Consider the following 27,736-nt stretch of genomic DNA (forward strand, 5'->3'; position numbering starts at 1 on the left):
GCAACTTTAGAAAAAGCGGCCGAGTCCAAATTGGGATTAATTTAAATATGACTGCGTTTAGATAAAACCAAGTGTCTTGTAGTGTAGGGTGACCAGACGTCCCCGATTTAGACGACCTGTCCCCGGAAATGTCCCCAATTTTAGCGTTTCGTGAATGAGAAATGTTGTGTGTAGACTTACTAAGGTGGCCGGGGGTAGAAAGTGCGAGTGAGTATGTTGCGCGCAACAACTGCTGTTATGGTAGCTGGTCGCGCTGCTGTTAATGTTACAGACAGAGTAGAAGAAGAAGAGCTGAGTGCGCCGCCTTGGACCAGGCTGATCCTGGCCGTGATGAAGGTTTGTTTCATGGTAGGAAAATTTACTACTGTTGTCAACATTCAGAATAATTGTAAAATAAACCCAAATGGCTTGGATGTGTTTTGTTTTACAAAAGGTGAGGACACAAATGCAAATAAACGAAGTTTTTATAAATGAACAGAACACCATATAGGAAGACCAGAGCACAACTCCCTGATTTGCGAAATTGGAGCTACAGTGTCAACAAGGATTCATCCAAAGTAAGATGTTTTAGAATTGATTGGTGACTTTTAGTTTATATTTCCTAAGTTGGTTATTAGTTGTTCTGCTAATTTATTATAGTGATTTGTGAACTCAGGCTGAGGGGTGTTTTCCACTCAGTTTGGACACATGAAAGTTACTGAAAGGAGTCAGTAACAGGGAGAGTGAATGAGGCAAGAACTGCATGAACTGAGAATGAGGAGGAGAGAATCACCTGGTTAAATGTGCATTTCTTCTGTTGTATGAGCCTGTAGCTCCAAGTAAAAATTGTTGTTTTTATCTTTTTGCTAAATATGGCGATTTTGGTATTTCATCAGGTGAGGAAAATAGTTAAATAATAAAAGAAAAGTTAATATTTAAAGAATTATCCTAGTTTCCTAGCATCTAAAAATATCCAACAACTAAAGGGTATCTGAAAATAAATTCCTATTTTATTTGTTAAATTGTAATTTTTCAGTATGTTATACGCTCTAATGTTTTTGGAGAGCAATGTGCTTATATTATGTCTCTTTTAGAATAGTGAACATCTGATAGAAATAGAGAGAGGAGGAAAATAGAAAGACTGATAGAAAGAAAAGTAAAGCTAAGAGCAGGGAAAGAGCAGATGAGTGTTAGAAAAAGGAGAGTAAAGAAGACAGACATTACTACAGCTATTTATTTGTTTTATTACTCTTAGGAAATGCTAACAACAATGTGAATAGACTTCCCTGCTATTACACTTGATTTTTATATTTTAATTATGGATAAAAATTTAAACTAGGTGAAACTATATCTGTACCAATGTTTTCATTATATCTTGATAACATTTATTTCTTTTAATCTCTGAGCTGGAAATATCCCCGGAATTGATTTCAGAAAGAAGACTAAAACTATAACTAAAACTAATAAAAACTAAACTGAAACTAAGCATTTTCAAAAAATTAAAAACTAAACTAAACTAGCAAACAAATGCTAAAAACTAATTAAAACTAAAATAGAATTGAAAATGTGAAGTCAAAACTACATAAAAATAAAAACTAATGAAAATTGAAAGACTATTAAAACCTTGGTCCATAGTTTCCAAACACTTATTGAGTGTTGTTAAAAAAGAAAGGTGATGAATCACAGTGGTAAACATGCCTTTGTCCCAGCTTTTTGAAACATGTTACAAAGTTTAAATTCAAAATGAATGAATATTTGCTATAAAACAGTTTATCAGTTTGAACATTAAATATTGTCTTTGTAGTGTGTTCAATTGTATTTAGGTTGAACAGGATTAGCAAATCATTGTAGTCTGTTTTTATTTATGTTATTATTATATTTATGTATTACACAACGTTCCAACTTCATTGGAATTGGGGTGTAAGAAACAAGTCACGTGCATTGTTCTTCCAAACAAACTGCCTTCTAATCTTAAAGGTTCTGGTGTGTGGATGTTATGCTCTCTGATCTTTGTGTCTTTCCATAGATTTTCAATTGTATGCAACTCAGGTAACTGACCGGGCCATTCTGCAAAGTTGTAGTTTCTATCTCTGAAACCAATTAAGAGTTCCCTTGGCTGTGATTGGGGCTGTTGTCTTGCTCTGAAATCTACACTTGTTTAATTTTCAAATTCTTATCAAGAATATCCCTTTACTTTACTCAATTTATCCTTCTTTCATTACAGGTCCTTCTCAAAATATTAGCATATTGTGATAAAGTTCATTATTTTCCATGTCATGATGAAAATTTAACATTCATATATTTTAGATTCATTGCACACTAACTGAAATATTTCAGGTCTTTTATTGTCTTAATACGGATGATTTTGGCATACAGCTCATGAAAACCCAAAATTCCTATCTCACAAAATTAGCATATCATTAAAAGGGTCTCTAAATGAGCTATGAACCTAATCATCTGAATCAACGAGTTAACTCTAAACACCTGCAAAAGATTCCTGAGGCCTTTAAAACTCCCAGCCTGGTTCATCACTCAAAACCCCAATCATGGGTAAGACTGCCGACCTGACTGTTGTCCAGAAGGCCACTATTGACACCCTCAAGCAATAGGGTAAGACACAGAAAGAAATTTCTGAACGAATAGGCTGTTCCCAGAGTGCTGTATCAAGGCACCTCAGTGGGAAGTCTGTGGGAAGGAAAAAGTGTGGCAGAAAACGCTGCACAACGAGAAGAGGTGACCGGACCCTGAGGAAGATTGTGGAGAAGGGCCAATTCCAGACCTTGGGGGACCTGCGGAAGCAGTGGACTGAGTCTGGAGTAGAAACATCCAGAACCACCGTGCACAGGCGTGTGCAGGAAATGGGCTACAGGTGCCGCATTCCCCAGGTCAAGCCACTTTTGAACCAGAAACAGCGGCAGAAGCGCCTGACCTGGGCTACAGAGAAGCAGCACTGGACTGTTGCTCAGTGGTCCAAAGTACTTTTTTCGGATGAAAGCAAATTCTGCATGTCATTCGGAAATCAAGAGGTGCCAGAGTCTGGAGGAAGACTGGGGAGAAGGAAATGCCAAAATGCCAGAAGTCCAGTGTCAAGTACCCACAGTCAGTGATGGTCTGGGGTGCCGTGTCAGCTGCTGGTGTTGGTCAACTGTGTTTTATCAAGGGCAGGGTCAATGCAGCTAGCTATCAGGAGATTTTGGAGCACTTCATGCTTCCATCTGCTGAAAAGCTTTATGGAGATGAAGATTTCATTGTTCAGCACAACCTGGCACCTGCTCACAGTGCCAAAACCACTGGTAAATGGTTTACTGACCATGGTATCACTGTGCTCAATTGGCCTGCCAACTCTCCTGACCTGAACCCCATAGAGAATCTGTGGGATATTGTGAAGAGAACGTTGAGAGACTCAAGACCCAACACTCTGGATGAGCTAAAGGCCGCTATCGAAGCATCCTGGGCCTCCATAAGACCTCAGCAGTGCCACAGGCTGATTGCCTCCATGCCACGCTGCATTGAAGCAGTCATTTCTGCAAAAGGATTCCCGACCAAGTATTGAGTGCATAACTGTACATGATTATTTGAAGGTTGACGTTTTTTGTATTAAAAACACTTTTCTTTTATTGGTCGGATGAAATATGCTAATTTTGTGAGATAGGAATTTTGGGTTTTCATGAGCTGTATGCCAAAATCATCCGTATTAAGACAATAAAGTACCTGAAATATTTCAGTTAATGTGCAATGAATCTAAAATATATGAATATTAAATTTTCATCATTACATTACAGAAAATAATGAACTTTATCACAATATGCTAATTTTTTGAGAAGGACCTGTATATGAATTCTGTCAGTACCATAAGCTCACACAATAGTGTTGTCACCTGTAAACCTCATTCTTGGTATGGTAGTTTAGGGTGTTGTGCAGAACCATTCTCTCTCACAACACGCTATGTGCAATGACATCCAAGGACTTTAGCAGTGGCTTCAAGACAGCAACCATCTTTCTGTCGATTAATTCTAGGTCAATTATTCTGTTTTTCCTCAGACAAAATACACATTTTGCTGATATTTTTTAACAAATAAAATAATTTGTTTTTTTTCCATATTAGACAAAGACATATGAACATTTCCTTTGAAATAACTGAATATTTAATGAAGCGTCCCATTTTATTCACATGGATGTATGAATAGTATGGTCTTCACAAAGTTGTAAAATTATTTAACTCTAACATCAAGTGAACAAAAATACAACGCAGATTTAGGAATTTCCTTTTTTTTTAATCCAACAAAGATGAGATTGAAATGTTACGCAGAAAATGAAGAACCTACCAAACCCAAGATATATACAAAGTACACAAAATTCTAGAATTAACGGGGTGTATTTTCTTGCTACTTATACTGTATGTATACTGTAGTAAACTATGTTTATGTCTACGCTTATTAAATAAATTATAATATCTGGTTATATTTTATGAAATATTGCTTTTGCAACCGTTTCATGAAATATTATGATACAACTTTGAGACCATACCACACAAAAATCTGTTAATGACCCACAGCAGTTGTTTCATATTTATGCCTCAGAACACGAGTAACCTTTCTTACAATTAGCTGCTTCCAGGCAGCTTGTAGTGATTTGACATTGGGTTTAATGTATGAACACTTGAGTATGAGCACATCATGGATATTTATGAATTACTGAGTTTATTTATTGGGTTTCAGATACAACTAATAATTTCTGTTGTACAATTTAAAGTTAAGAGGATTTTAGACTTAAAATTCAAAATACTTGAGCAATCAGAAATGATTAAAGCTTTGAAAACTACAATCTCAGAACCTTTTTTAAAAACCACGTAACACCTTAGGACCTTAAATAAAAACATGAAAGTGATTGCATTTAAAGGAGAAAGGTTTGGCAGGTGTAAGGAAAAACAAAATAACAAAGCCAAATTAATTATTAAATAGAAAATTTGGGACATCTTATTTTTACACTGAAGTTACAAATATTGTCCTCTTATGAAAGCACACTGTGTGCTCTATCTGTGTGAGTGATTTAGGCTTTGAGTCCCACAATTGCCCCTCTCCTGCTCTCCAGAGCTACTTAATATGTTGGAGGGGCTATGATGCTTCTGATCTGTAATAGACACTGCTTTCCTTTTTCCTACATTAAAGGTGGTGATGGTGAGGAGGAAGGAGAGTGGGTCAGCATGAGGTTGCTGTCTGGGGAAGAGCTACTGCATCTCTGAAGTCTGCCTGGTGGGACTGGAGCTTTATTCAATAAAAGGGAGCCTGTGCACTTTAAGGGCTTGAGAACTTGGATGAGAGGAATCTTTTAAAACTTTGCATTTAACATTGGCATTAGGGACATGAGCTGCTATTTATCGTTCATCCTCAGCCTCCATGAGCAGATTTCAAACAAGCTTGCTTATCCATAACAACAAAAACACACTCAACATGGGACACATGCATTTACTCGTATCACCCCCCCAGCCAAACACACACACACACACACACACACACACACACACACACACACACACACTTGGTTTGCTATATGTAGTGAGGACCATGTGTTGACTCCCATTGATTTTCAGTCATTTTCAATCCTTTCTATGCCCTAACCCTGACAATAACCCTAGACCTAACCATTACCAGTGCATGCCTAATCTTAACCTAAAGTCAACTCACACCTTAGTCCTAAACCTAACTGTTAGCAAAATAGGTCATGAGAACCAGCAAAATGTCCTCACTTTGGTACAAACGTTCCTCAATTTGATGGTGAAATCAGGAAAGTGGTTCTCAATGTGATGCCAAGACAGGAACACACACACACACACACACACACAATAAAAGACATATTCTGGCTTTCTTTTTATCTTCTGGTCTGCAAGATGAAGCTGGACTCTAATTGGTCCTATGGGAGATTGGCAGGACGAGCAGCGCTACAATGAGGCCAGATTCTCCTGAGACAAACAAAAGGAAGGGGAGTGGCAGGAAGAAAAGAGCCACCATTCCACAAAGCACTGGATGAACCACAACTCCAGAGAAGAAATAAATTAAAAAGGCAGAAAGCAGGTAAAAGGGAAAGGGACATTCACTAATTAAAAGACTTTCATACATTGTTTCTGCTGAAAGTACATTTCAGTGATTATAGCTGTACACGCAAGTGTTGTGACAAAATGCAGGACGAGAAAAGCAAACATAGTTCAATAGTTATGCTGTGTATGTAATATTAATTGCATAAATAATATTCTTTACAGCTTTTTTTTCTTTACAATGGTGTTCAGTCCAGTAGCTGTAAATAAACAAAATAAAAATAATATAAAATTTATATGCATAAAATCGAGAAATACTACAAGGAGGACAAAAAAAAAACATTCTACACTTGACTTTGAATTTATAAAGTGAAAATGTTCAAAGCAATTCATCGACTTAGGAGGAGAAAGTCATCTTGGAGGCCTAGCAAACCAAGACTCTACAGAGAGATTTAAAAGTTCTTTATTATGAGCTCAGTCTGCACAAATAGGCATTACTGAAGTGATCAAAGACAGCTTGTGACAAAAGAAAACAATAAAAACACTACACTTTTGGCAGTATTCAGATAGACCTTCTAATTTCAGCTGTTGCTCTGACCAGCATAGTGTCACCAGAATAGCAAGGATTACCTTTTTGTCCTTTAATGATTTTGCAACCTATAATCTTTTTCTATAGTCTTTTTCTGTTGCTATTGGAGAAATTGCCTCTTCCTCACTAAGTGGCCTTTCAGCCCTTGTCGTACACAGGACTTATTTCACTTTTGATAAGTAAACTCTTAACAGCTTTAGCCTGCATTTTCACAAGGTCTTTTGCTTTTATTCTGGAGCTGATTTACACATCTCACACCAAAAAACATATTAAGCTCTGGGACACCGAACCTGTCTTATTCCTAAACGTTATAATAGCTGGATACTCACATGCTGTTTCTAATCTGGTATAATTGTTTGAACAGATGAATGTGGCACCTTCTGGCACCTGCAAATTGTAACTAAGGATGAACTAGAATTTTGGAGGTCCAAAATTTTTATATCTTTGTTGATTTGTTGTGATTTTAGACATGATATCAGGCAAGTGTGTGTTTGAGGTGTTCCCTTAAAATACATCCTTGTTGTGTCTGAGCAACAGATACAGAGAGAGGTACAGAGGAGACGGTGGAAAGTCATGAAAAAGATGAAAGGAATATGTCATTACAGGATCTAACCTGGAGCCAACACCCGTGTCTTTCGCCCTTTCAGCAGTTTTTGCACTCTACAAAGCTGCAGTTGGTTTTCATGGCGCTGAGCATTGTCGTGGATACGCTGGGAGACGTCACACATGGCAGCTACAGCCCCTAAGGTAATCAAACAAAGACACACACAACGATTTATATTAGGACATTCTCAAAATTGAGTTCTTCTGAATCAAAATGAATAACAATCTAAACATACTGTGAGCAAATATACATTTCTCTGCCAAATGAAAAAGCAAACATTCAAGAAAAACTTATTATAGTAAAAATTAATTTAACTTAGCTAACAAAGTTAATTTGAATATTCCCAAGGCATGTTAGGCACTAAAGGGGTCCAGGTAAAAATCCTCTAGCAAATTAGTAAAGTGACTGTTATAAAAGAAAGATGAATGCATTTTAGGTTATTGTCTTTTTCTGTTTGTGATTATTACCTTTAAAGATAAGTCTGCAGCCACCATAGCTATGGTGGCTTTGTGTAAAAGGAATATGCTGATACGCGTATCATAGTTTAAGTTAAAAATTAGTGTTGCATGATGATAGAGAATCATACAATGGGAATATTATTGCTGAACACTGTTATCACTATTACTAATTGTTAAAATACTTCAATATTTCACCTCAGTGGGGTGGGGTAATATGGAGCTGCAAAGTGTAAATTCTTGACACTTGAAGTAGAATACCCAAGAAATGGTTAGACTGAGTATTTCAGAAACTGCTGATCTACTGGGATTTCCATGCACAACCATCACCAGAGTTCACAGATCATGATCCGAGAAAGAGCAAATACCCAGTTTGCAGCAGTTGTATCTTCAAAAATGTCTTGCTGATGTCAGAGCAGAATGTGGGATTGGTTCAAAATAATAGAATGGCGACAGTAACTGAAATGACCACTCAACTGTTTCTCCTATCTGCTAATATATTAGCTACTACCTAACAGTATATTAGCTCCCCCTCCAAAAAAAGCAATCGCCCTGCCATCACTAGGCATGGTTTTGACACCGTTCTCAGAGTACAGCGCACTTTTTAAAAGTTAGAGATTCAAAGCCACAAATATTTTCCTTTAAACTGTTCATATAGTTCAAAGTTGCATTAATAACAAGCCAGAAAAGGTTCTGGAATGTGCAGAATATCCTGCAAATGCATGGAGGTTAGTCGAAAGGTGCACAGCTAAGGCAGGCCGTTTTAACATCTAATAGCCACGTGTTTACACAAAACATTCATAAATCAACTCCATTTGGTAAAAAAAAAAAAAAAAAACTAATATTTAGATATTTTGAACATCATTATTTCCAGGACAAATCAGGGATTTGAAATACCTCTAACTAATTTCTTACTACCACAATTGTATTTCTAGATATTTTCTATTTAATTTCTACTCACCATAATGAAATTGTTGGTATAAATTAAAATTTTAGATGGTTAAAATATTTTTTGAAAGCTTTAACTTTGACTTCTTAAGGTGCTCATTCCATATTTTGCTTTAGTCTTCCACCACTGCAAACAAAAAAGCACAAGCTGTTTTATTAACAGTAAGTTTAAATGTATGTCACCATTTCAATTCAATTCAAAAATACTTTATTAATCCCAAAGGGAAATTAAATGAGGATTATGTCATATTTAAAATTTTCTGTAATCTTTTCTAAATATTTGTTGCTGAAAAATTTATTTGTATGAAATTAGGCGGCTGATTTCCATCTGTATCAGTGCATAAAAATAAACATTCAAAATCAATATAATGCTAAATAAATGTCCTAGACAGCATTTTTCTACTTTAGTATAGAATAATAGAATATATATATATATTCTATTATATCATGAATATCATGAGTATATATATCTATCATGAATATATATAGCATAATATTCATGAACAATATGATTATATTATATATTATTATATTATATCCACCTTGAAACGACACCTTAACATGGTGGAGGGGTTTGATTGCTCGAATGATCCTAGAGGCTATGTTGTCTGGGGCTTAAATGCCCCTGGTAGGGTCTCCCATGGCAAACAGGCTCTAGGTGACGGGTCAGACAAAGAGCGGTTCAAGAACCCCTCATGATGACTACGAAATCGAGGCATGTGACGTGGCCAGGTACGGCGGAGCCGGGGTCCCACCCTGGAGCCAGGCCTGGGGTCAGGACTCGTTGGAGAGCATCTGGCGGCTGGGTTGCTCCTCGCAGGACCCGGCCGGGCCAAGCCCGAACGAGAGACGCGAGACCATCCCCCAGTGGGCCCACCACCTGCAGTGGAGGGACCGGTGCAAAGAGGATTGGGCAGAGGACGAAGGTGGAGACCTCGGCGGCCCGATCCCCGGATGCTTAGGCTGGCTCTAGAGACGTGGAATGTCACCTCGCTGGGGGGGAAGGAGCCTGAGCTTGTACAGGAGGTCGAGAGATATCGACTACAAATAGTTGGGCTCGCCACCACATACAGTGTGGGTTCTGGAACCCATCTCCTCGAGAGGGGCTGGACTCTCTTCTACTCTGGAGTGGCCCACGGGGAGAAGCGGCAGCCGGTGGTGTGTTTGCTTGTCGCCCCCCAGCTCAGCCGTCTAGTGTTGGGGTTTACCCCAGTGGATGAGAGGGTCGCATCCCTGCGCCTTCGGGTTGGGGAGAGGTCTCTGACTATCATTTCAGCCTACAGGCCGAGTGGTAGTGCGGAGTACCCGACCTTCTTGGCGTCCCTGTCGGGGTTGCTGGATAGTGCCCCTCCCGGGGACTCCATTATTCTGCTGGGGGACTTCAACGCCCACATGGGAAACGACAGTGAAACCTGGAGAGGCGTGATCGGGAGGAATGGGCTTCCCGATCTGAATCCGAGCGGTGTTTTGTTATTGGACTTCTGTGCTAGTCACGGATTGTCCATAATGAACAAACATAAGGGTGTCCATCAGCGCACTTGGCATCAGGACACCCTAGGCAGGAGGTCGATGATCGACTTTGTTGTTGTATCATCAGACTTTCGGCCGCATGTTTTGTACACTCAGGTGAGGAGAGGGGCTGAGCTGTCCACTGATCACCACCTGGTGGTAAGTTGGATCCGCAGGCGGAGGAGAAAGCCGGACAGACTTGGCCGGCCCGAAGCATAGTGAGGGTCTGCTGGGAACGTCTGACGGACCCCTTGGCCAGGGATGTATTCAACTCTCACCTCCGGGAGAGCTTTGACCAGATTCCGAGGAATGTTGGAGACATAGAGTCCGAGTGGACCATGTTCTCCGCATCTATTGTCGATGCTGCCGCCCATAGCTGCGGCCGTAAGGACTGCGGTGCCTGTCGCGGCGGCAATCCCCAAACCCGGTGGTGGACACCGGCAGTAAGGGACGGTGTCAAGCTGAAGAAGGAGTCCTATCGGCTGTGGTTGGCTTGTGGGACTCCTGAGGTGGCTGACGGGTACCGTGGGGCCAAGCGTGCCGCGGCCCGAGCGGTGGCAAAAACTCGGACCTGGGTCCTCTCCTTTGGTGAGGCCATGGAGAAGGACTACCGGTTGGCCCCGAAGCGATTCTGGCAAACCGTCCGGCGCCTCAGGAGGGGGAAGCAGTGCTTCGCCAACACTGTTTATAGTGGGGGTGGGGAGCTGCTGACCTCGACTGGGGACATTATCGGCCGGTGGAAGGAGTACTTCGAGGATCTCCTCAATCCTGCCATCATGCATTCCCTGGTGGAAACAGAGGCTGGGGACTCGGGGTTGGACTCTTTCATCAACCAGGCTGAAGTCACCGAGATGGTTAAAAAGCTCCACGGTGGCAGGGCTTCGGGGTTGGATGAGATCCGCCCTGAGTACCTTAAGTCTTTGGATGTTGTGGGGTTGTCATGGTTGACACGCCTCTTCAACATTGCATGGCGGACGGGGACAGTGCCTCTGGATTGGCAGACTGGGGTGGTGATCCCCCTACATAAGAAGGGTGACCGGAGGGTGTGTTCCAACTACAGGGGGATCACACTCCTCAGCCTCCTTGGTAAGGCCTACGCCAGGGTATTGGAGAGGAGAGTCCGGCCGATAGTCGAACCCTGGCTTCAGGAGGAGCAGTGTGGATTTCGTCCCGGCCGTGGAACACTGGACCAGCTCTATACCCTCTACAGGGTAATCGAGGGTTCATGGGAGTTTGCCCAACCGGTCCACATGTGTTTTGTGGACCTGGAGAAAGCATTTGACTGTGTCCCTCGTGATGCCCTGTGCGGGGTGCTCCAGGAGTTTGGAATCGGGGGCCCTTTACTAGGGGCCATCCGGTCTCTGTACAAGCGGAACAGGAGTTTAGTTCGCATTACCGGCACTAAGTCGGACTTGTTCCCGGTGCATGTTGGACTCCGGCAGGGCTGTCCTTTTTCACCGGTCCTGTTCATAACTTTTATGGACAGGACTTCTAGACACAGCCAAGGGCCGGATGGGTCTGGTTTGGGTACCAGAGGATTTCGTCTCTTCTTTTTGCAGATGACGTGGTCCTGCTGGCCCCCTCTAGCCAAGACCTACAGCACGCACTGGGGCGTTTCGCAGTCGAGTGTGAAGCGGCAGGGATGAAAATCAGCTCCGAGGCCATGGTTCTCGACCGGAAAAGGGTGGCTTGTCCTCTTCAGGTTGGAGGGGAGTTCCTGCCTCAAGTGGAGGAGTTTAAGTATCTCGGGGTCTTGTTCACGAATGAGGGAATAATGGAGATCGGTGCGGCTGCCACAGTAATGGGGGCGCAGTGCCGGTCCGTTGTGGTGAAGAGAGAGCTGAGCCGAAAAGCGAAGCTCTCGATTTACCGGTCGGTCTACATTCCTACCCTCAGCTATGGCCATGAACTTTGGGTCATGACCGAAAGAACGAGATCCCGGATACAAGCGGCTGCAATGAGCTTCCTCCGTAGGGTCGCCGGGCGCTCCCTTAGAGATAGGGTGAGGAGCTCGGCCATCCGGGAGGGGCTCGGAGTAGAGCCGCTGCTCCTCCACATTGAGAGGAGCCAGTTGAGGTGGCTCGGGTATCTATACCGGATGCCGTCTGGACACCTTCCTCGGGAGGTGTTCCTGGCACGTCCCACCGGGTGGGGATGGCCCAGGACACGCTGGAGGGACTATGTCTCTCAGCTGGCCTGGGAACGTCTTGGGCTCCCCCCGGAGGAGCTGGAGGAGGTGTCTGGGGAGAGGGATGTCTGGGCGTCTCTGCTGAGTCTGCTGCCCCCGCGACCTGGTCCCGGATGAAGCGGAAGACGACGAGTACGAGTTTTTTTTTTTTTCAGTTTTGAGCTTATTTCACACTGCCATTGAGCACAAAAAAGAAGGTGAAACATCTAATTGGTTGTGTGATATTGGTAAACTAGATCCTACCAGACATTCTTCAGTTTAAACGTGCATACAATCTTTGATGCTACCTTGCACATACAAAACAAAAAGATTTTTTCTTAGTTTATATATATATATTTTTTTGGTTTCTGGCTGCATTTTATTTGAACAAACCAGCTAACAATGTGTTTAACAAGTGCTATTCAAAGCCATTCCGCAAGGCCCAGTATCCTGCATGTTTTATTTCTTTCCCTGGTTCCATACACCTAAATCAAATGGTGGTTCATTAGCAGGCTTCTGCAGAACTTTATGACATGCTGAGGAGGTGGTTGGACCATATGACAACACCTGCACAGCGAGACATTGCACCACCAGTTGCAGTAACAGTGGTCAATACTCAAATGTATCTTTTTTATACCAATTTGCCATTAAAAGTAGTTTCAAGATGTTTTTAGAAAGTACATCTCAAATCCTCATCTGAGCAGTCAGTTAATCAAGAATGAGGCTACTTAGAAATGTTCCTTTGAAGTTTTTGGAGCACTGGTGCTCTGCTTATAGGCTGGTGGGGCTGCTAAGATAAGCTAACTGGCAGCTGGGGATTTCCTCACTAACCGTTGCCTGATCTCGGCCCTGAACTCCGGGATTTCCTGCTATCTGTTACCTACTTTTAGGAGCTGAAAGTGAATACAAAGCATGTAGTAGGTATGTGATGAATAAGTGCAAGTACCAGGACATAAAATGTAATATTGTTTGCCAGAAATCTTTGACATTTTAAGTTAATGCAGGAATTATTTATAAACTGTTTCTCCACAATTTTGTAGTGTTTTTTTTTATTCCTACAGAAAAAAACATTACATTGATCAAACAGAGCACTTTTGATTCTCCTTGTACACAAAAATGCACATTTCCCTAAGATTGTTGTGTCTAAATTTAACTTGAAAAACTATGAAAAATAAGTCTTTATTATTTTTTAATTTTATGCAGACGGTTCTGCAGGAGTAGAGACAACAATTCCCGTTCTGAATGCAGTTTCCCAAAAGCTTTGTGATCCTTTTGTCCTGCCATCGTCTACTCCACTGTGTCCTACTAAATATTTGCTTATGATTAGACACTCAAGGTATCAATTCTCTATACTTCTGAACTGATTATTTAATTAAATTGAAAAATCCTTTATTAATCCCAAAGGGAAATCAAATGTTGTAGCTCATATACAGGTTTCTTCAAAGAGCTGTTGTAGGTGCTGATGGCTGTGGGCAAGAATCATCTCCTGTAGAGGTCTGTCTTACAGCAAATCTGAAGAAGCCCCTGACTGAAGACTGTATATATTATAAGACTGTCGTTGTACAACAGTCTTATAAAACGGATGCACAGGATTCTCCATATCCTTCTTTGCACAATGATCTCCAGAGGTTCCAGATTAGTCCCCAGAACAGAGCCAGCCTTCCTTTTTAGCTTGTTGAGCTTTTTTAAGTACCTGGCTCTGATGCTGCTACTTCAGCAGATGATGGTAAATGGCCTGCACTTATATAGTGCTTAATCAAGACCCCAAAACGTTTTACACTACAATCACAGATGATGGCAGAACAGATAACTCTGGTTTTTCATTCTAAAAAAATCAAATTTTTCCTAAAACAGATTTTTGATTGTGCTGTAGATATGTGACATAAGTTTGCCTGACGAAAAAAGACGTGTTAATCAGCGTTTAGTAGTTATTGTAAATGAGTCATGCAGTTGTAAAGCAACAACTCTGGCCAGAAGCACGTTGGTAAAAAATTTTATGTAACATAATGATATAAACATTTCCTGCTTATGGATCCAGTGCAACTTAAGGACTAATGGAAGGGATTAATCATCTGTATAACTCTAAAGCTGTTAATCATCTACTATCATTTATCAGTTGAAACAAAAAACTAATTTATTAGCTAAGAATCTTTTAAAAGGAGTAAAAGTAATGCCATCTTCTGGACTGAAGGTGCAGTGCAGTTTTCTACGCAACATCCCTATACGTCATTAGGCTGATTTAAATAAATGGGCTGTGGCCTTTCTGAGCAATGGAAAAAGAACGTAGAGAATTCTATAGGATTCCTTTTACACGGGAAAAACAATCCTGGAGCTTTCAGTGGAAAAGGGGCGATGGCAATCCTGTGGCATTTTACACTCAAAAAATTTACAGTTAAGTTCAAACAACACCTGGTTGGTCAGTTACTGATGTCTGAGCCAGAGCAGCTTTTGGAAGACTCGATTATTTAGCATTTTCCAGCAGTGTTTGCTGGTAAAAGTGTATTAAAAATTGTTCAAAACCTTTCCTAAAGCTTTAATCAAATTATTCTTGAGCAAATGGTTATGCAACTAATTGAAACAGCAGAATTTTACATGGGCCCCTCCTCTCCCTTAAGTCATGACACCAAATGACCACAGGGCACACACCAGTTTTTGTTTTTTAACTTAGTTATTTTGCCTTTATTTCATTTTAACTGAGCCCTAAAAACAGTAACATGTGCTAGGTTTCAGTTTGTTTCTTTTGTATATGCTAATAAAATAGAAGATTGGACCTGCACACTTTTAAAGACAACATTCATTTAGATAGGGGCAAAACATTATAAACAAGTCATTGTGAAGACAACAGCCAGCTGAAGAAGCAAACATTGATAAATCATGAACAACAATCAAGCCCTCTAGACTCTGGATCTTCTCTAAAAATATACTGTTTCTCTTAAAAATAATATTACACCTACATAAAACATAAATGAATTGAAAGCGGTATAATTCTTAGTTTTTAGCAATACTTCTTACATTGTGTTTTTTTGGCAGGCTTCATAAGATCACAAACTAAGTCACACTGATTTCATCAATCTCCTGTCGAGAACTCTACTGAGTGATGAAAATGAAAATATACAAAGAGTACTGATTAGGTGTGACGGTCTGCTGAACAGTGTGTTTAGAACCACCAAACCATGGTCTTTTTAATTAAAGGGATGCAGGTCTCCACCATAGGGATCCTTGTGTCCCATAATGCAATAGCTGCTTTCAAGTTTCAAGTTTCTGGTGTCTGTCTATGGTATGTGCAAACAAAGCTAACCCAGAAAAGCATAGGGTATTTACAAATAATAAACTTTTCTTCAAAGTGTTTACAACATCAAACTATTCCCAGGTGAGTAGTTGTGGAACACCATAGTTACTAGACTGATGACATTTTGGATAGTAGTAATGGCACAAGCTCTTGAACAATATAGGTCAGAGGTCGCTTTGTCATCCACTCGTACTCGTCGTCTTCCGCTTATCCGGGACCGGGTCGCGGGGGCCAGCTTTGTCATCCATTACACACAAATTCAGTCCAATATTTGTTTTCAAAGCTGAGTAAAATTAACCTCTGGAATTTGGGTTTACAGAACTTCCAAAAAAGATGCAGGTTTTGCTGTAAGGGCAAACAATCTCTTCCATCATTTATAATGTTGGACAAGTTGGATGAACTCCAAACCCCAACAAGGATCCAGCCTGAGTTTTAGCAATACAGTATTGTGTGTGTCACTGACACATGGCTGCAGTACCATATTCAGCATATCTGTGCCAGGCTTTCTTATCATATATACAGACAGAGATTAAAAGAAAAGCAGCAAAAGCAAAGGAGATGGATTAACAGTGCTTGTCAGCAGCAGATGGTGTAATACAGGAAATGTTACTGTGAAATTACGTCTCTGCCGTCCGGATACTGAACTGTTATCAGTAAGTTTTCCTCAATATTATTTACCTAGAGAGTTCACCAGTGTTATTTTTTCGACCATCTGCCGTTGCAGACACTGCATGTGATGTCATCAGCCCAGTTGTTGCTAAACTACAGACAAAACACCAGGTGATTTTAATCAAGCCCTACTCTATGCTAAAGAGAAAACAAAAACAAAATGTTGGATTTGTTCTATGAAAGCAAGACCTTGTCTAGAGAAATCAGACCAGAATCTTGTTTTTCTCTGCTTGGAATATAATCCACTTGTTCAGAGGCAACCTGTAATGAAAATAACTGTTAGAAGATGGTCACAGGAAGTTAAAGAAGCCCTACAGGGTTGTTTTGAGGCTGCCGACTGGGATGCACTGTGCCAGCCATGTGGAGGGGTCAACAATGCCATGACTGAGAGTGTGACCAACTATATGAACCTCATCCCCACCAAAACAGAGAGCATTCAGGGAGGGAGACAGAGAATAATTAGCATCCTTCTCTCCTGCCTCTAGCCAAAAACCCACAGGTTTCCTGTCACACCTCAAACATTTTATCTTACACCTCAGCCAGTTCCTACATCTTTTTCTTCAAACAAATCAGAAGATACTGGTGGGCCCTTTGTCTCCTCCTTCCACTTGTGTGTTTCTAGAAGTCAGGTGAAGAGGCAGCTGGAGAGACTGAACCAGAATAAAGCTGCAGGTCTAGATGGTGTCAGCTCCAGAGTCCTAGAGGCCTGTACAGAGCAGCGCTGTGGGATTTTGCAGCATGTCTCTGACCTTAGCCTGACTTAGGAGAACGTTCCAGTGTTGTGAAAGACCTCCTGCCTTTCCATAGAAAACTCACCCATCAGATATCTCAGATCATGAAGTTCCTAGAGACTCCTTTTGGCCCACCTATGTAAGCAAGCAAGCAACTTGCTTACTGCCGTGGAGTTGGAGATGTCCTATCAGGATAATGTTCTATGATTTCTCTACTGCATTTAACACAATTCAACCGGATTTGCTTTGTCAGAAACTCCAGAAGACTCAGGAGAAGGCCTCAACAATCACTTGAATCAAAGACGACCTGACAAACGGACTATAGTTTGTGAGACTGAAGGATTTTGTGTCTAACCAGGTAGTCAGCAGCACAGGAGCACCACAGGGGACTGTACTCTCACCATTCCTTTTCACTCTGTATACCTCAGACTTCCAGTACAAGACAGACTTTTGTCATCTACAGAAATACTTAGATGACTCTGCAGTTGTAGGGTGAAACTGAGATGGACAAGAACCTTAGCGCAGAAGGCTGCTGGACCACGTTGCCCCATGGTGTGAAAACAATCACTTTATTTTGAATGTAAATAGAACAAATGAGATGATTGCAGATTTCAGGAGAAACAGGAATAAGTAAAACACAATTTCCATCATGGGAGAAGAAGTGGAGGTGGTGGAGGAGTATTAATACCTCAGTGTTTATTTGGACAACAGAATGGACTAGAGATTCAACAGCGATGCCATCTAAAAGAAGGGACAGAGCAGACTGTACTTCTTGGGGAAGCTTAGGTCCTTCTGTGTTTGCAACAAGATGCTCCATATTTTCCTATAGGACTGTGGTGGAGAATGCAATCCCCTTTGCCATAATCTTTTGGGGTAGCAGCATCTGAGCCAGGGAATAAAAAAAACTCAACAAGCTGATATATAATGTATATAATGTTGGTTCTGTTCTGGGGAATCCTCTAGAACCCCTGAAGATGACTGAAGATGATTGTGCAAAAAATGTTTCTTCATAAAATGAAGAACTAACAACCCTGAGCATTCTTTAAAACACACTATCATACAACAACAAAGTGTCTTCAGTCAGAAGCTTCTTCGGATCCGCTGTAAGATCCTTCCCGCCCACAGTCATCAGCATCTAAAACAACTCTTTGAGGAAACAAATGATCAGCCCAAAATCTTTGCTTGTGTCCTCGGGAAAGCAGCAACAGCCATGATACCACTATAAATAATTTCTGACAAGAAAATAAGACAAAAGAAATCAAATGGAAGCACAACAGAAACTGAAAGTTTTAAATGTAATTTCTGCCACATCCAAAGAAGGCATGTTCAATGAAATAATACAACTAAAATGTGAACTTAACAGAACAATGGTATAACACCACAATTGCAGATTCAAATGTCATGCTTGAAGAACTTCAATAGCCCATTTTCTACTGACAGCCCCAGGATTTAAAGCCCCAGGATTTGTTTTACCCGGGTCATAGGAATTCCATGGAATTGTGTACGTTCATTTTCCATTGCCACGGACCATTTTTTTTTAAATCAGCCTAATGATGTATAGAGAAGTTGTGAAAAAAAACCGCTCCACACCTTTATTTCAGTAGATGGCTTTACTCCGTTAAGACTCCTAGCTAATAAATACTTTTTTGTTTCAACTGATAATGGATGATGAGCAGCTTTAGAGTTACACAGCTGATTAATTCATTCCATTATTCCTTCAATTGCACTGGACCTATGAGCAGGAAAAGTTTAAATCATTATTTTACATTGAACTTTTTACCAACCTGCATCTGACCAGAGTTGTTGCTTTACAACTGCATGATTTATTTACAACTGCATGATTTATTTACAATAACTACACTGACATGTTTTTCTTTTATTGTCAACTCATATCAGATAACTACAGAACGTGCATTTAGTAAAAAGTTTATTTTTTTATTTAAAAAAAACTGATAATCAGTCCAGAAGTACAGGAAATTAATACCATGACTGTCTAATCATTAGCCGATATTTATATAAAGTAGAAGAAGCGTAGACAATAGAGCAGACGATGGCAGGACATGAAGAGGATCAGAGTTTCTGAGTATCTTCATTCAAACCTGGAACTGTGGTCTCTCCTCTTGCTGACCTGCCTGCATAAAGCTATGAAAAATTTTAAATGTTAGATAAATCGGTATAAGAGATAAATTAATTTAGAAGTTCACACTCCACTAAGGTAGGCTTACATTAAAAGACAGTATTAGAAAAATGTGTATTTTATGTACATCAAAAATTTTAAGTGCTCTGATCAACAGCACAAAACAATTGTCTTACAGAACTGTAGCGAAATAGTTAATAATTAATGCCAACAATAACCTCAAATGTCACAAATTTCCAGCGAAACATTTTCTGGTACTTGCGGTAATTCACCACATACATACTAAACGCTCTATTTTCATTTTCAGCTGCCACAAACAATTAACAGGTAACTGCACAGATGAAGTTTTGAGGTCTACTTTCTCTCTTAAAAACAAAACTACTTTTTCTTGCAAATTAATGGTCTAAAAAGGATTCAACTGAATACTAACCTTCGTCATTACTGAAGCAGCTGGTGCCAAGCCTTGCTCCTCAAAACACTGCCCCTTCAGCAAGTCCTAGGGAAAGCTGAAAAGTCCATCTGCAGAGTAGGACCATTTACTCATGAAAGTAAAGCCCCAGGAAAGTGAAATTACCAGGGTAAATTTGTATCAAAACGCAACCTGGGGCTTTGTACAAGCAATGGAAAAGTAATAAAAATCTAGCAAACGTCTTGCAAATAAATTGAAAAAGAATAAAGAAAATATAACAATTTCAATAGTCACTGACAGCAGCAGTAAAAAAATAAAAGACTGTTACCTCAGTTCTGGCTCTAAAATCCTATCAAGTGTTCTAGGTTTCTACAAACATTTTCAACTTGGTACAGTTCATGTGCTACAGTCCTGTGATTTTCTGCTTTTAGCTTAATCCAATCTTGCAATATTTATCAGTAATTTCTTGTTTTAATAATTGCCTTTACAATACATCCAGATTGACAATAGAAAAATGTGCTATTCATACTCTACAAGGCTTACTTCTGAATTCTAGAATTGCGCCGCTCAAGGTGGCAGCAGGTTGGAGTAGCTCTGTTACTTTTGATTCTGATTTATTCTTTTTTGGGAACTATTCCTCTTGTGGTGGATACAGTTGATTTTTTTTGTATGGCTGTCCACTTCAGTGTCGGATGCTGTGCAGCTTGGAGGATTTTTCTTAATACTTTCTATTTTTGGACATTTGTTATGATGCATTGCCATGGCAACGGGGTTGTTTCTTACAACCGGGAGCAGCTGATTAATATCTCAAAAGCTCAAATAATACTTCAATTACAACCCCAAATCCCTGATGAGTTGAAAAGGAGACGCCGTGGATGCAGAGCAGGAGCTAAGAGAAGAGAGAGAAGGAGGAAGTACAAACCATCTCTTCCGTCGATTTTGATGGGCAATGTGAGATTGTTGGGAAACACGTTGGATGAACTCCAAGCCCTACAAAGGACCCAGTCAGAGTAGCGGGCATGCAGTATCATGTGTTTTACTGAGACATGGCTGCAGGATCATATCCCCGAATCCAGCGTCTCTCTGCCAGGCTTTTTAACCATACGAGCAGACAGAGATTTAAAGAGGAGCGGCAAATGTAAAGGAGGTGGACTGGCAGTACTTGTGAACAACAGATGGTGTAATCCAGGACATGTTACTGTGAAGTGTCATCTCTGCAGTCCAGCTATTGAACTGTTGGCAGTAAGTTTTAGTCCACATTATTTACCCAGAGAGTTCACCAGTGTTATTTTGGTAACAGTTTACGTTCCACCTTCCGCTGTTGCTGACACTGCATGTAATGCCATCAGCTCAGTTGTTGCTAAGCTACAGACACAAAACCCCAATGCTTTTGTGACAATTTCTGTTGATTTTAACCATGCTTTACTCTCTGCTACACTTCCAACGTTTCAACAATTTGTCAGCTGCTCTACCAGAGAAAACAAAACATTGGATTTGTTTTATGCAAATGTCAAGGACTCATACATCTCTACAGCACAACCTCCTCTAGGCAAATCAGATCACAATCTTGTTTTTCTCTGCTCGAAATATAAGCCCCTTGTTCAGAGACAACCTGTAATAAAGAGGACTGTGAGAAAATGGTCACAGGATGCTGAAGAAGCTCTGCAAGGTTGCTTTGAGGCTACAGACTGGGACGCACTGTGCCAGCCACATGGAGAGGACATCAATGCCATGACTGAGTGTGTAACCGACTATATAAACCTCTGTGTGGATAACATCATCCCCACCAGAACCGTGAGATGCTTCCCCAATAACAAACCTTGGATCACCAGTGACCTGAAGGACCTGCTTAACAAGAAAAAAAGAGCCTTCAGAGAGGGAGACAGAGAATTATTGAGGATTATACAGAAGCAACTTAAAGTCAAGATAAGAGACAGCAAGGAGGTGTACAAGAAGAAGCTGGAGAGCAAGCTCCAGCAAAACAATATCAGAGATGTGTGGACAGGGATGAAGAAGATCACAGGCTTCAAGCAGAAAGAAGATCAGATCGATGGAGGTCTGGACAGAGCCAATGAACTGAACACATTCTTCAATAGGTTCAGTTCAGAAACCAGCTTCGCATCCTCCTCTCCTGCTCACAGCCAAACAGACATTCCATCTTCCTTTGACCCACAGGACCCACAGCTGTCCAGTAACACCTCACATTTTTTATCTTCCACCTCAGCCCTAGACCCTTCTGCTTCTACATATGATGCTTCCTTTGCTTCCCCCTTCCACCTGTGTGTCTCAAGAAGTCAGGTGAGGAGACAACTGGATAGACTGAATAGGAATAAGGCTGCAGGTCCAGATCATGTCAGCCCTAGAGTCCTGAAGGTCTGTGCAGAGCAGCTCTGTGGGATTCTGCAGCACCTCTTCAACCTTAGCCTGGCCCAGAAGAAGGTTCCGGTGTTGTGGAAGACCTCCTGTCTTGTTCCGGTACCAAAGAAAACTCACCCATCAGTCCTCAATGACTATAGACCTGTTGCCCTGACATCTCACATCATGAAGGTCCTAGAGAGACTCCTGTTGGCCCACCTGAGTAAGCAAACAATAAACTATCAGGACCCCCTTCAGTTTGCTTATCGCTGTGGAGTTGGAGTTGAAGATGCCATCATACACCTGCTTCAACAAACCCACTGTCATCTGGACAAAGCCAGCCGCACTGTGAGGATCATGTTCTTTGATTTCTCCAGTGCATTTAATACAATCCAACCTGATTTGCTTTGTCAGAAACTCCAGAAGACTCAGGTGGAGGCCTCAACAATCTCCTGGATCAAAGACTACCTGACAAACAGACCACAGTTTGTGAGACTGAAGGGTTGTGAGTCTAACCAGGTAGTCAGCAGCACAGGAGCACCACAGGGGACTGTACTCTCACCATTCCTTTTCACTGTGTACACCTGTTAGATAAATGTACATACATTACTCAGTTTTCATTCTACATTACTTATTTACTATCTAGATGTGCTGTTTATATTACTGATTGAGAATGGTTGTTATCTCCTTATATGCATAGAGGAATATGATGTTGCAACATGAGCACAGGATGTGAGAACAGTCTGTTTTCACATAAAGATAAACTCCCTCAGCAGTTGAAATCTCATGTAACTAGGGCGTTCCTTTTCTAATAAAAGCATGAAGAGCGGAGACTGTCTTCAGAGTGTGTTTGGAGGATTGTAACTGAGACAGTCTCCGGGACACTCTCCTTGCAAGTTAAAACAAACTAACTTCTCTGTGTCTTTCTTTGTGCAGATGTTGTAATGAGTGTTGGGGTTTAAACCTAACAACACCTCAGACTTCCAGTACAAGACAGACTCCTGTCATCTGCAGAAATACTCGGATGATTCTGCAGTCGTGGGGTGGATCAGAGATGGACAAGAAGATGAGTACAGGAAGGTGGTGGACTGCTTTGTGGCATGGTGTGGAAACAATCATCTCATTTTGAACGTGACTAAAACAAAGGAGATGATTTTAGATTTTAAGAGAAACAGGAATAAGTCAAAAACTATTTCTATCATGGGAGAAGAAGTGGAGGTGGTGGAGGACTATAAAGTACCTCGGTGTTCACCTGGACAACAGACTAGGGTGGAGATGCAACTGTGAAGCCATCTACAAGAAGGGACAGAGCAGACTGTACTTCTTGAGGAAGCTTAGGTCCTTTGGTGTTTGCAGCAAGATGCTGCATATCTTCTATAAGTCTGTTGTGGAAAGTGTGATCTCTTCTTCCATCATCTGCTGGGGAAGCAGCATCAGAGCCAGGGACTTAAAAAAACTCAACAAGCTGATAAAAAAGGCTGGCTCTGTTCTGGGGACTCCACTGGAACCTCTGGAGATCATTGTGGAAAGAAGGATTCTTCATAAAATGAAGAACATTATGGAGAACCCTGAGCATCCTCTTCATGAGACTGTCCTACAACAACAGAGTGTCTTCAGTCAGAGGATTCTTCAGATCTGCTGTAAGACGGAGCGCTACAGGAGATCCTTCCTGCCCACAGCCATCAGCATCTACAACGGCTCTTTGAGGAAACCTTCATAATATGAGCTATAACAACATTTAATTTTCCTTTGGGATGAATAAAATGTGTCTGAATTGAATTGAATTACTGACAAAAAGAGCCCTATGATGGACTGGCAACCTGTCCAGGGTGTACCCCGCCTCTCGCCCATAGACTGCTGGAGATAGGCACCAGCTTCCCCGTGACCCACTATGGAATAAGCGGTAGAAAATGACTGACTGACTGACTGACTGACAAAAAGCGCTACTAATGTACTTTCATTTTAGAGTCAGAGGAGGTTGTATTTTTTATACACATGCAGCACACCAGCAACAAGCAGGCTTTTTATTGATACAGAAATTGATACAAAAAGTCAGATTTTCTGTTTATTTGACAAATGGAATTACTCATTACAGTTAATGTTGACGATTTTATTTATTAAGACAACCCCTTCTTAATATGCCCTTACCCACTCTCAATTAATGATGTCAAACTGGAGCGTACATGCACATGGAGCTTTCTCTTGCTTTCTTTTCCTCAGCAGTCAAGTGGTGCTTTGACAATTATAAGTGAATAATAACAAAAGAACATTTTTATTTGTCCTTTAAATAAATATTACATGGCACGGTGTCATGAAAGTCTTACCTGAGTGTTGGAGGACAAGCCTTAAAGTTAATAACTGTGCAGCTTGCTTAATAGCTTTTTGCTCAAAAGTGTTTGAAGTCCATTGAGTGGGACACAAAAATTATTTTTGTTTAGCGATGCAAACTACATTAAAGCTGCTGCATTTTCTTTTAATGAGAAACTTGTTTGCAAAGACATAATGAAAAGAGGAAATGCAAATACAGATGGCACATATTGTACTTGAACTAGAACAAAAACAGGAACTAATTTGACTAAAGAAATACTTACTTGAAAACTGTTCAAACTCTGGGTTGTCTGGACTTGTGTTGGCAGCCAGGTCTTGTAGGAAATACTTATACCTAAGTAAAGCACAAACAAAACCAGTTCAACATTTGCTTAACTACTTAAAGAAATAGAAAAGTGAATGTTGGAGCATGAGTAAACTGCATCAGCTGTTGCAAAGAAAAAATAAATTAGAATAACAAACACTATTAATCTATATTTAACTGTAGACCTGTAAAGGTCTGCTTTGCTTTTTGCATTAAGTAAAATGTGAAATAACTATACATTTTTATGTTAAAAGAACTGTGATATTTATTAGGGATGAACCAATATAAAAATTCAGGCCCATATCAATATTGCCCTCATGGCTGATAATCGACATTCACTTATATTATATATCATATATAACTCAATGCCCTTTCAACACTGAAAAAACGACCACACCGCTGACCCTGCTTCTCTGCTTCAGTTGATCTCACTACAGTCCTGCACTGCATCACTATAACTGTGACAAGCCCAAACAAATACCACATGGCCAACCCCCACACCTCCCCCTCCAGAAACACATAGACAAACAGCAACAAGATGGTAATAAATATTGGTTATTAATATTGGCCCAGTTTTACTTATTGGACCGATACCGATGTTAAAAACTACTACCATCTGCCGATAACAATGTCAATGCCGATATCTAGTGCATTCTTAATATACTAATGAAAATTTGTATATTAAAAAATGTGTAAAACAGTATGAGGTCAAGTTCCATTGCTAATATATTCCACATATTATGCATTGATTAATGTGTAATAATTAAAATGGCAATATTGTGACATAAATTTCCTTAGCAACCATTGTCCATCTGTATATAATTCACTGGAAGCTCAGTTTCTTTTTGTCCTGCTGAACCCAAAAGTCCCTTTCCTCACCCACCCCTGCAGACTAAATCACTGAAGGTGAGAGAGCATGGTGACACTGTTGGAAATGTACAGACCAAAAAATTTAAAGAAACCAACAAGTTATAGAGTTTTCATTTTCAGATTTTGTATAAATAGATGGACAACTTGTTAGTATAGGAAAACAGCTCTGGATCAAGGAGCGGTGAAAAAAGAGAGATGTTAAACAAACTGAAATTGTTGCGCAGAGATTTCAGCAGGTCACCATCAAAATTGCTCTGGTTTTTTGAAAATTACAGTTTGACTGATAATCTGGCAGAAGTTCACATCACATCATCAGGGATGTGTTCTTCCCTCACTTCTATTCTCCCTCTACACAAAAAACTGCATCTCAGCGGGGAAACTCCTGAAGTTTGACACCGCTGTCTTTGGTCTGATCCAGGACAGTGATGAGTCTGCATACAGACAGGAGGTGGATTTTCTAGTGCACTTGTGTGGTCAGAACCATCTTGAACTTAATCCACCCAAGATTGTGGAGATGACGTTCAGAGAACCTCAATCCCACCCCCACACACACCCCTCGCCATTCTCAACAACACCGTGCCGTGGACCACTTCCGGTTCCTAGGAACCACCATTTCTCGAAACCCAAGATGGCCATCACAAATAGACAATGTTTTGGAAGAAGGCCCAGCAGAGAACTCAACTCAAGAAGTACAACCATCCACAGGAGCTGCTGGTCATTTTCTACACTGCAATAATTCAATCTTTCCTGTCTTCGTCCATTTTAGGGTAAATGGACTGAACTTATATAGCGCTTTTCCAGTCATACAGACCGCTCAAAGCGCTTTACACTAGAGCCACATTCACCCAATCGCACTCACTAACGCTCACACATTCATACACCGATACGCAGATTGGTAGGCAACTTGAGGTTAAGTGCCTTGCCCAGGGGCACATCAACATATGGCAGGAGGAAGCTGAAATCGAACCCACAACCTTCTGATTGCAAGACAACTACTCTTCCTACTGAGCCACAGTCGCCTCTACTGAGCCACAGTCGCCTCAGTGTGGTTTGGCTCATCCACAAAACAGGATAGGTCCAGATTGCAGAGAGAATCATTTAGGTTGACTGACAGAGTTCGTGAACAACACCATGCGTACGTGGACTGATCTCACATAATCTTCTCTTGTGTATATATGTACATTTGAAAGATATTTTTTATTTCCATTTATACTGACAAACAAAAATAATCTTCAGTGAGGAAGGGTGTGTCGGAGTCAAATTCCTTGTTTGTGGGCACAATCTTGGCAATAAAGCGTTTATCATGGATGGTTATGTTTGGTACTGAAATTACTTTACTGGACCCAGTTACATTGGCTTGAACTACGCGTCATTTCATTTTAAGTGGATATGTTTCATTTTCCGATGACATGTTTACTTATTCTGTAGAATTTCCCAAGATGACTTATGTGAACAGGCCCTACATACAGAACAAAAAGCACAAACCACAAAATAGAAGAGCTTAAAACCATATGTGTTAACTGCAATAATATGTATACAGTGTGTATGAGCTGCAGATTTAAATGTGTTGTTTCGGTGAAATGGGTGGGCATGATCGTTGTCACATAGAAAGTCCATTCTGGGTTTTTCGGGATGCCACTTGGAGACCTTTTTTATGTATGAAACATGATCTGTACTTACTGTTAATGTAGGCCAGAGTTGTAAAAGTATATTCACAAACGTATGCAGGGCCAAACTGCACTAGTAAATCCATCCATTTAAAACCAATCAACCAAATCAGTTTATAAGTTCAACTTTCAACTTCCCGTTCCCTTGTTTTTTTTGTGTCTTCTTTCTTCTCAAACTCCCAGTCAATCGTGGCAGATGGACACTGGATGTTCTAGTGGAGGTTTCTTCCTTTTAAACTGGAAGATTTCTTTTCCACTGTCGCTACACGCAACGAAAGCGACTGTCCACTGTCATCACATACTCGTCCAGGATCCAACTGGACTTCTTCTCTTTTTTCTTGAAGACGTTTCGACGGTCATCGTTAAGGCTTCTTCAGTTCTAAACATAAGTCACTGGCCTTATTTTCTTTTTAGCCTAATCTTTGGGTCATTGATGCCTGTGGATCCAAACATGTCCCTAATGATGTCATGTGACTTGTTTTGATCACAATTGCTTAAAAAAAAAAAAAATCACCAAGGGAGATGAGTCAGGGCTGCAAAGTAGGTGTTGGATAAAATCTAATGTCACATCCTCTGTTCAGTGTTGTTTTATATGTTTAAGATAGATGGCTTCTTTCACTTCTCTCTCAAACAACCTGTCTTCCAAATTGTGCACATTGCTGTCTTCAAACGAGTGTTTTTGTCTTTGTCCTTGA

General features: G+C 40.7%; 1 protein-coding gene across 2 annotated transcripts in view; it reads right to left on the minus strand.

Moving 5' to 3' along the window:
* arhgef39 (Rho guanine nucleotide exchange factor (GEF) 39) overlaps nt 1-27,736 on the minus strand; it is a 98,231-nt gene that overhangs the window by 37,111 nt on the left and 33,384 nt on the right. For both annotated transcript variants that reach the window (XM_047389335.1, XM_047389334.1), the window contains exons 6-7: nt 24,464-24,534; nt 7,213-7,341 (exon numbers count right to left, since the gene is read on the minus strand). In XM_047389335.1, coding sequence (XP_047245291.1) covers nt 7,213-7,341; nt 24,464-24,534 — 200 coding nt within the window. The remainder of the gene's footprint in view (nt 1-7,212; nt 7,342-24,463; nt 24,535-27,736) is intronic.

Source organism: Girardinichthys multiradiatus, chromosome 17 (genome assembly GCF_021462225.1).
Source record: "Girardinichthys multiradiatus isolate DD_20200921_A chromosome 17, DD_fGirMul_XY1, whole genome shotgun sequence".
Classification (NCBI taxonomy): Eukaryota; Metazoa; Chordata; class Actinopteri; order Cyprinodontiformes; family Goodeidae; genus Girardinichthys; species Girardinichthys multiradiatus.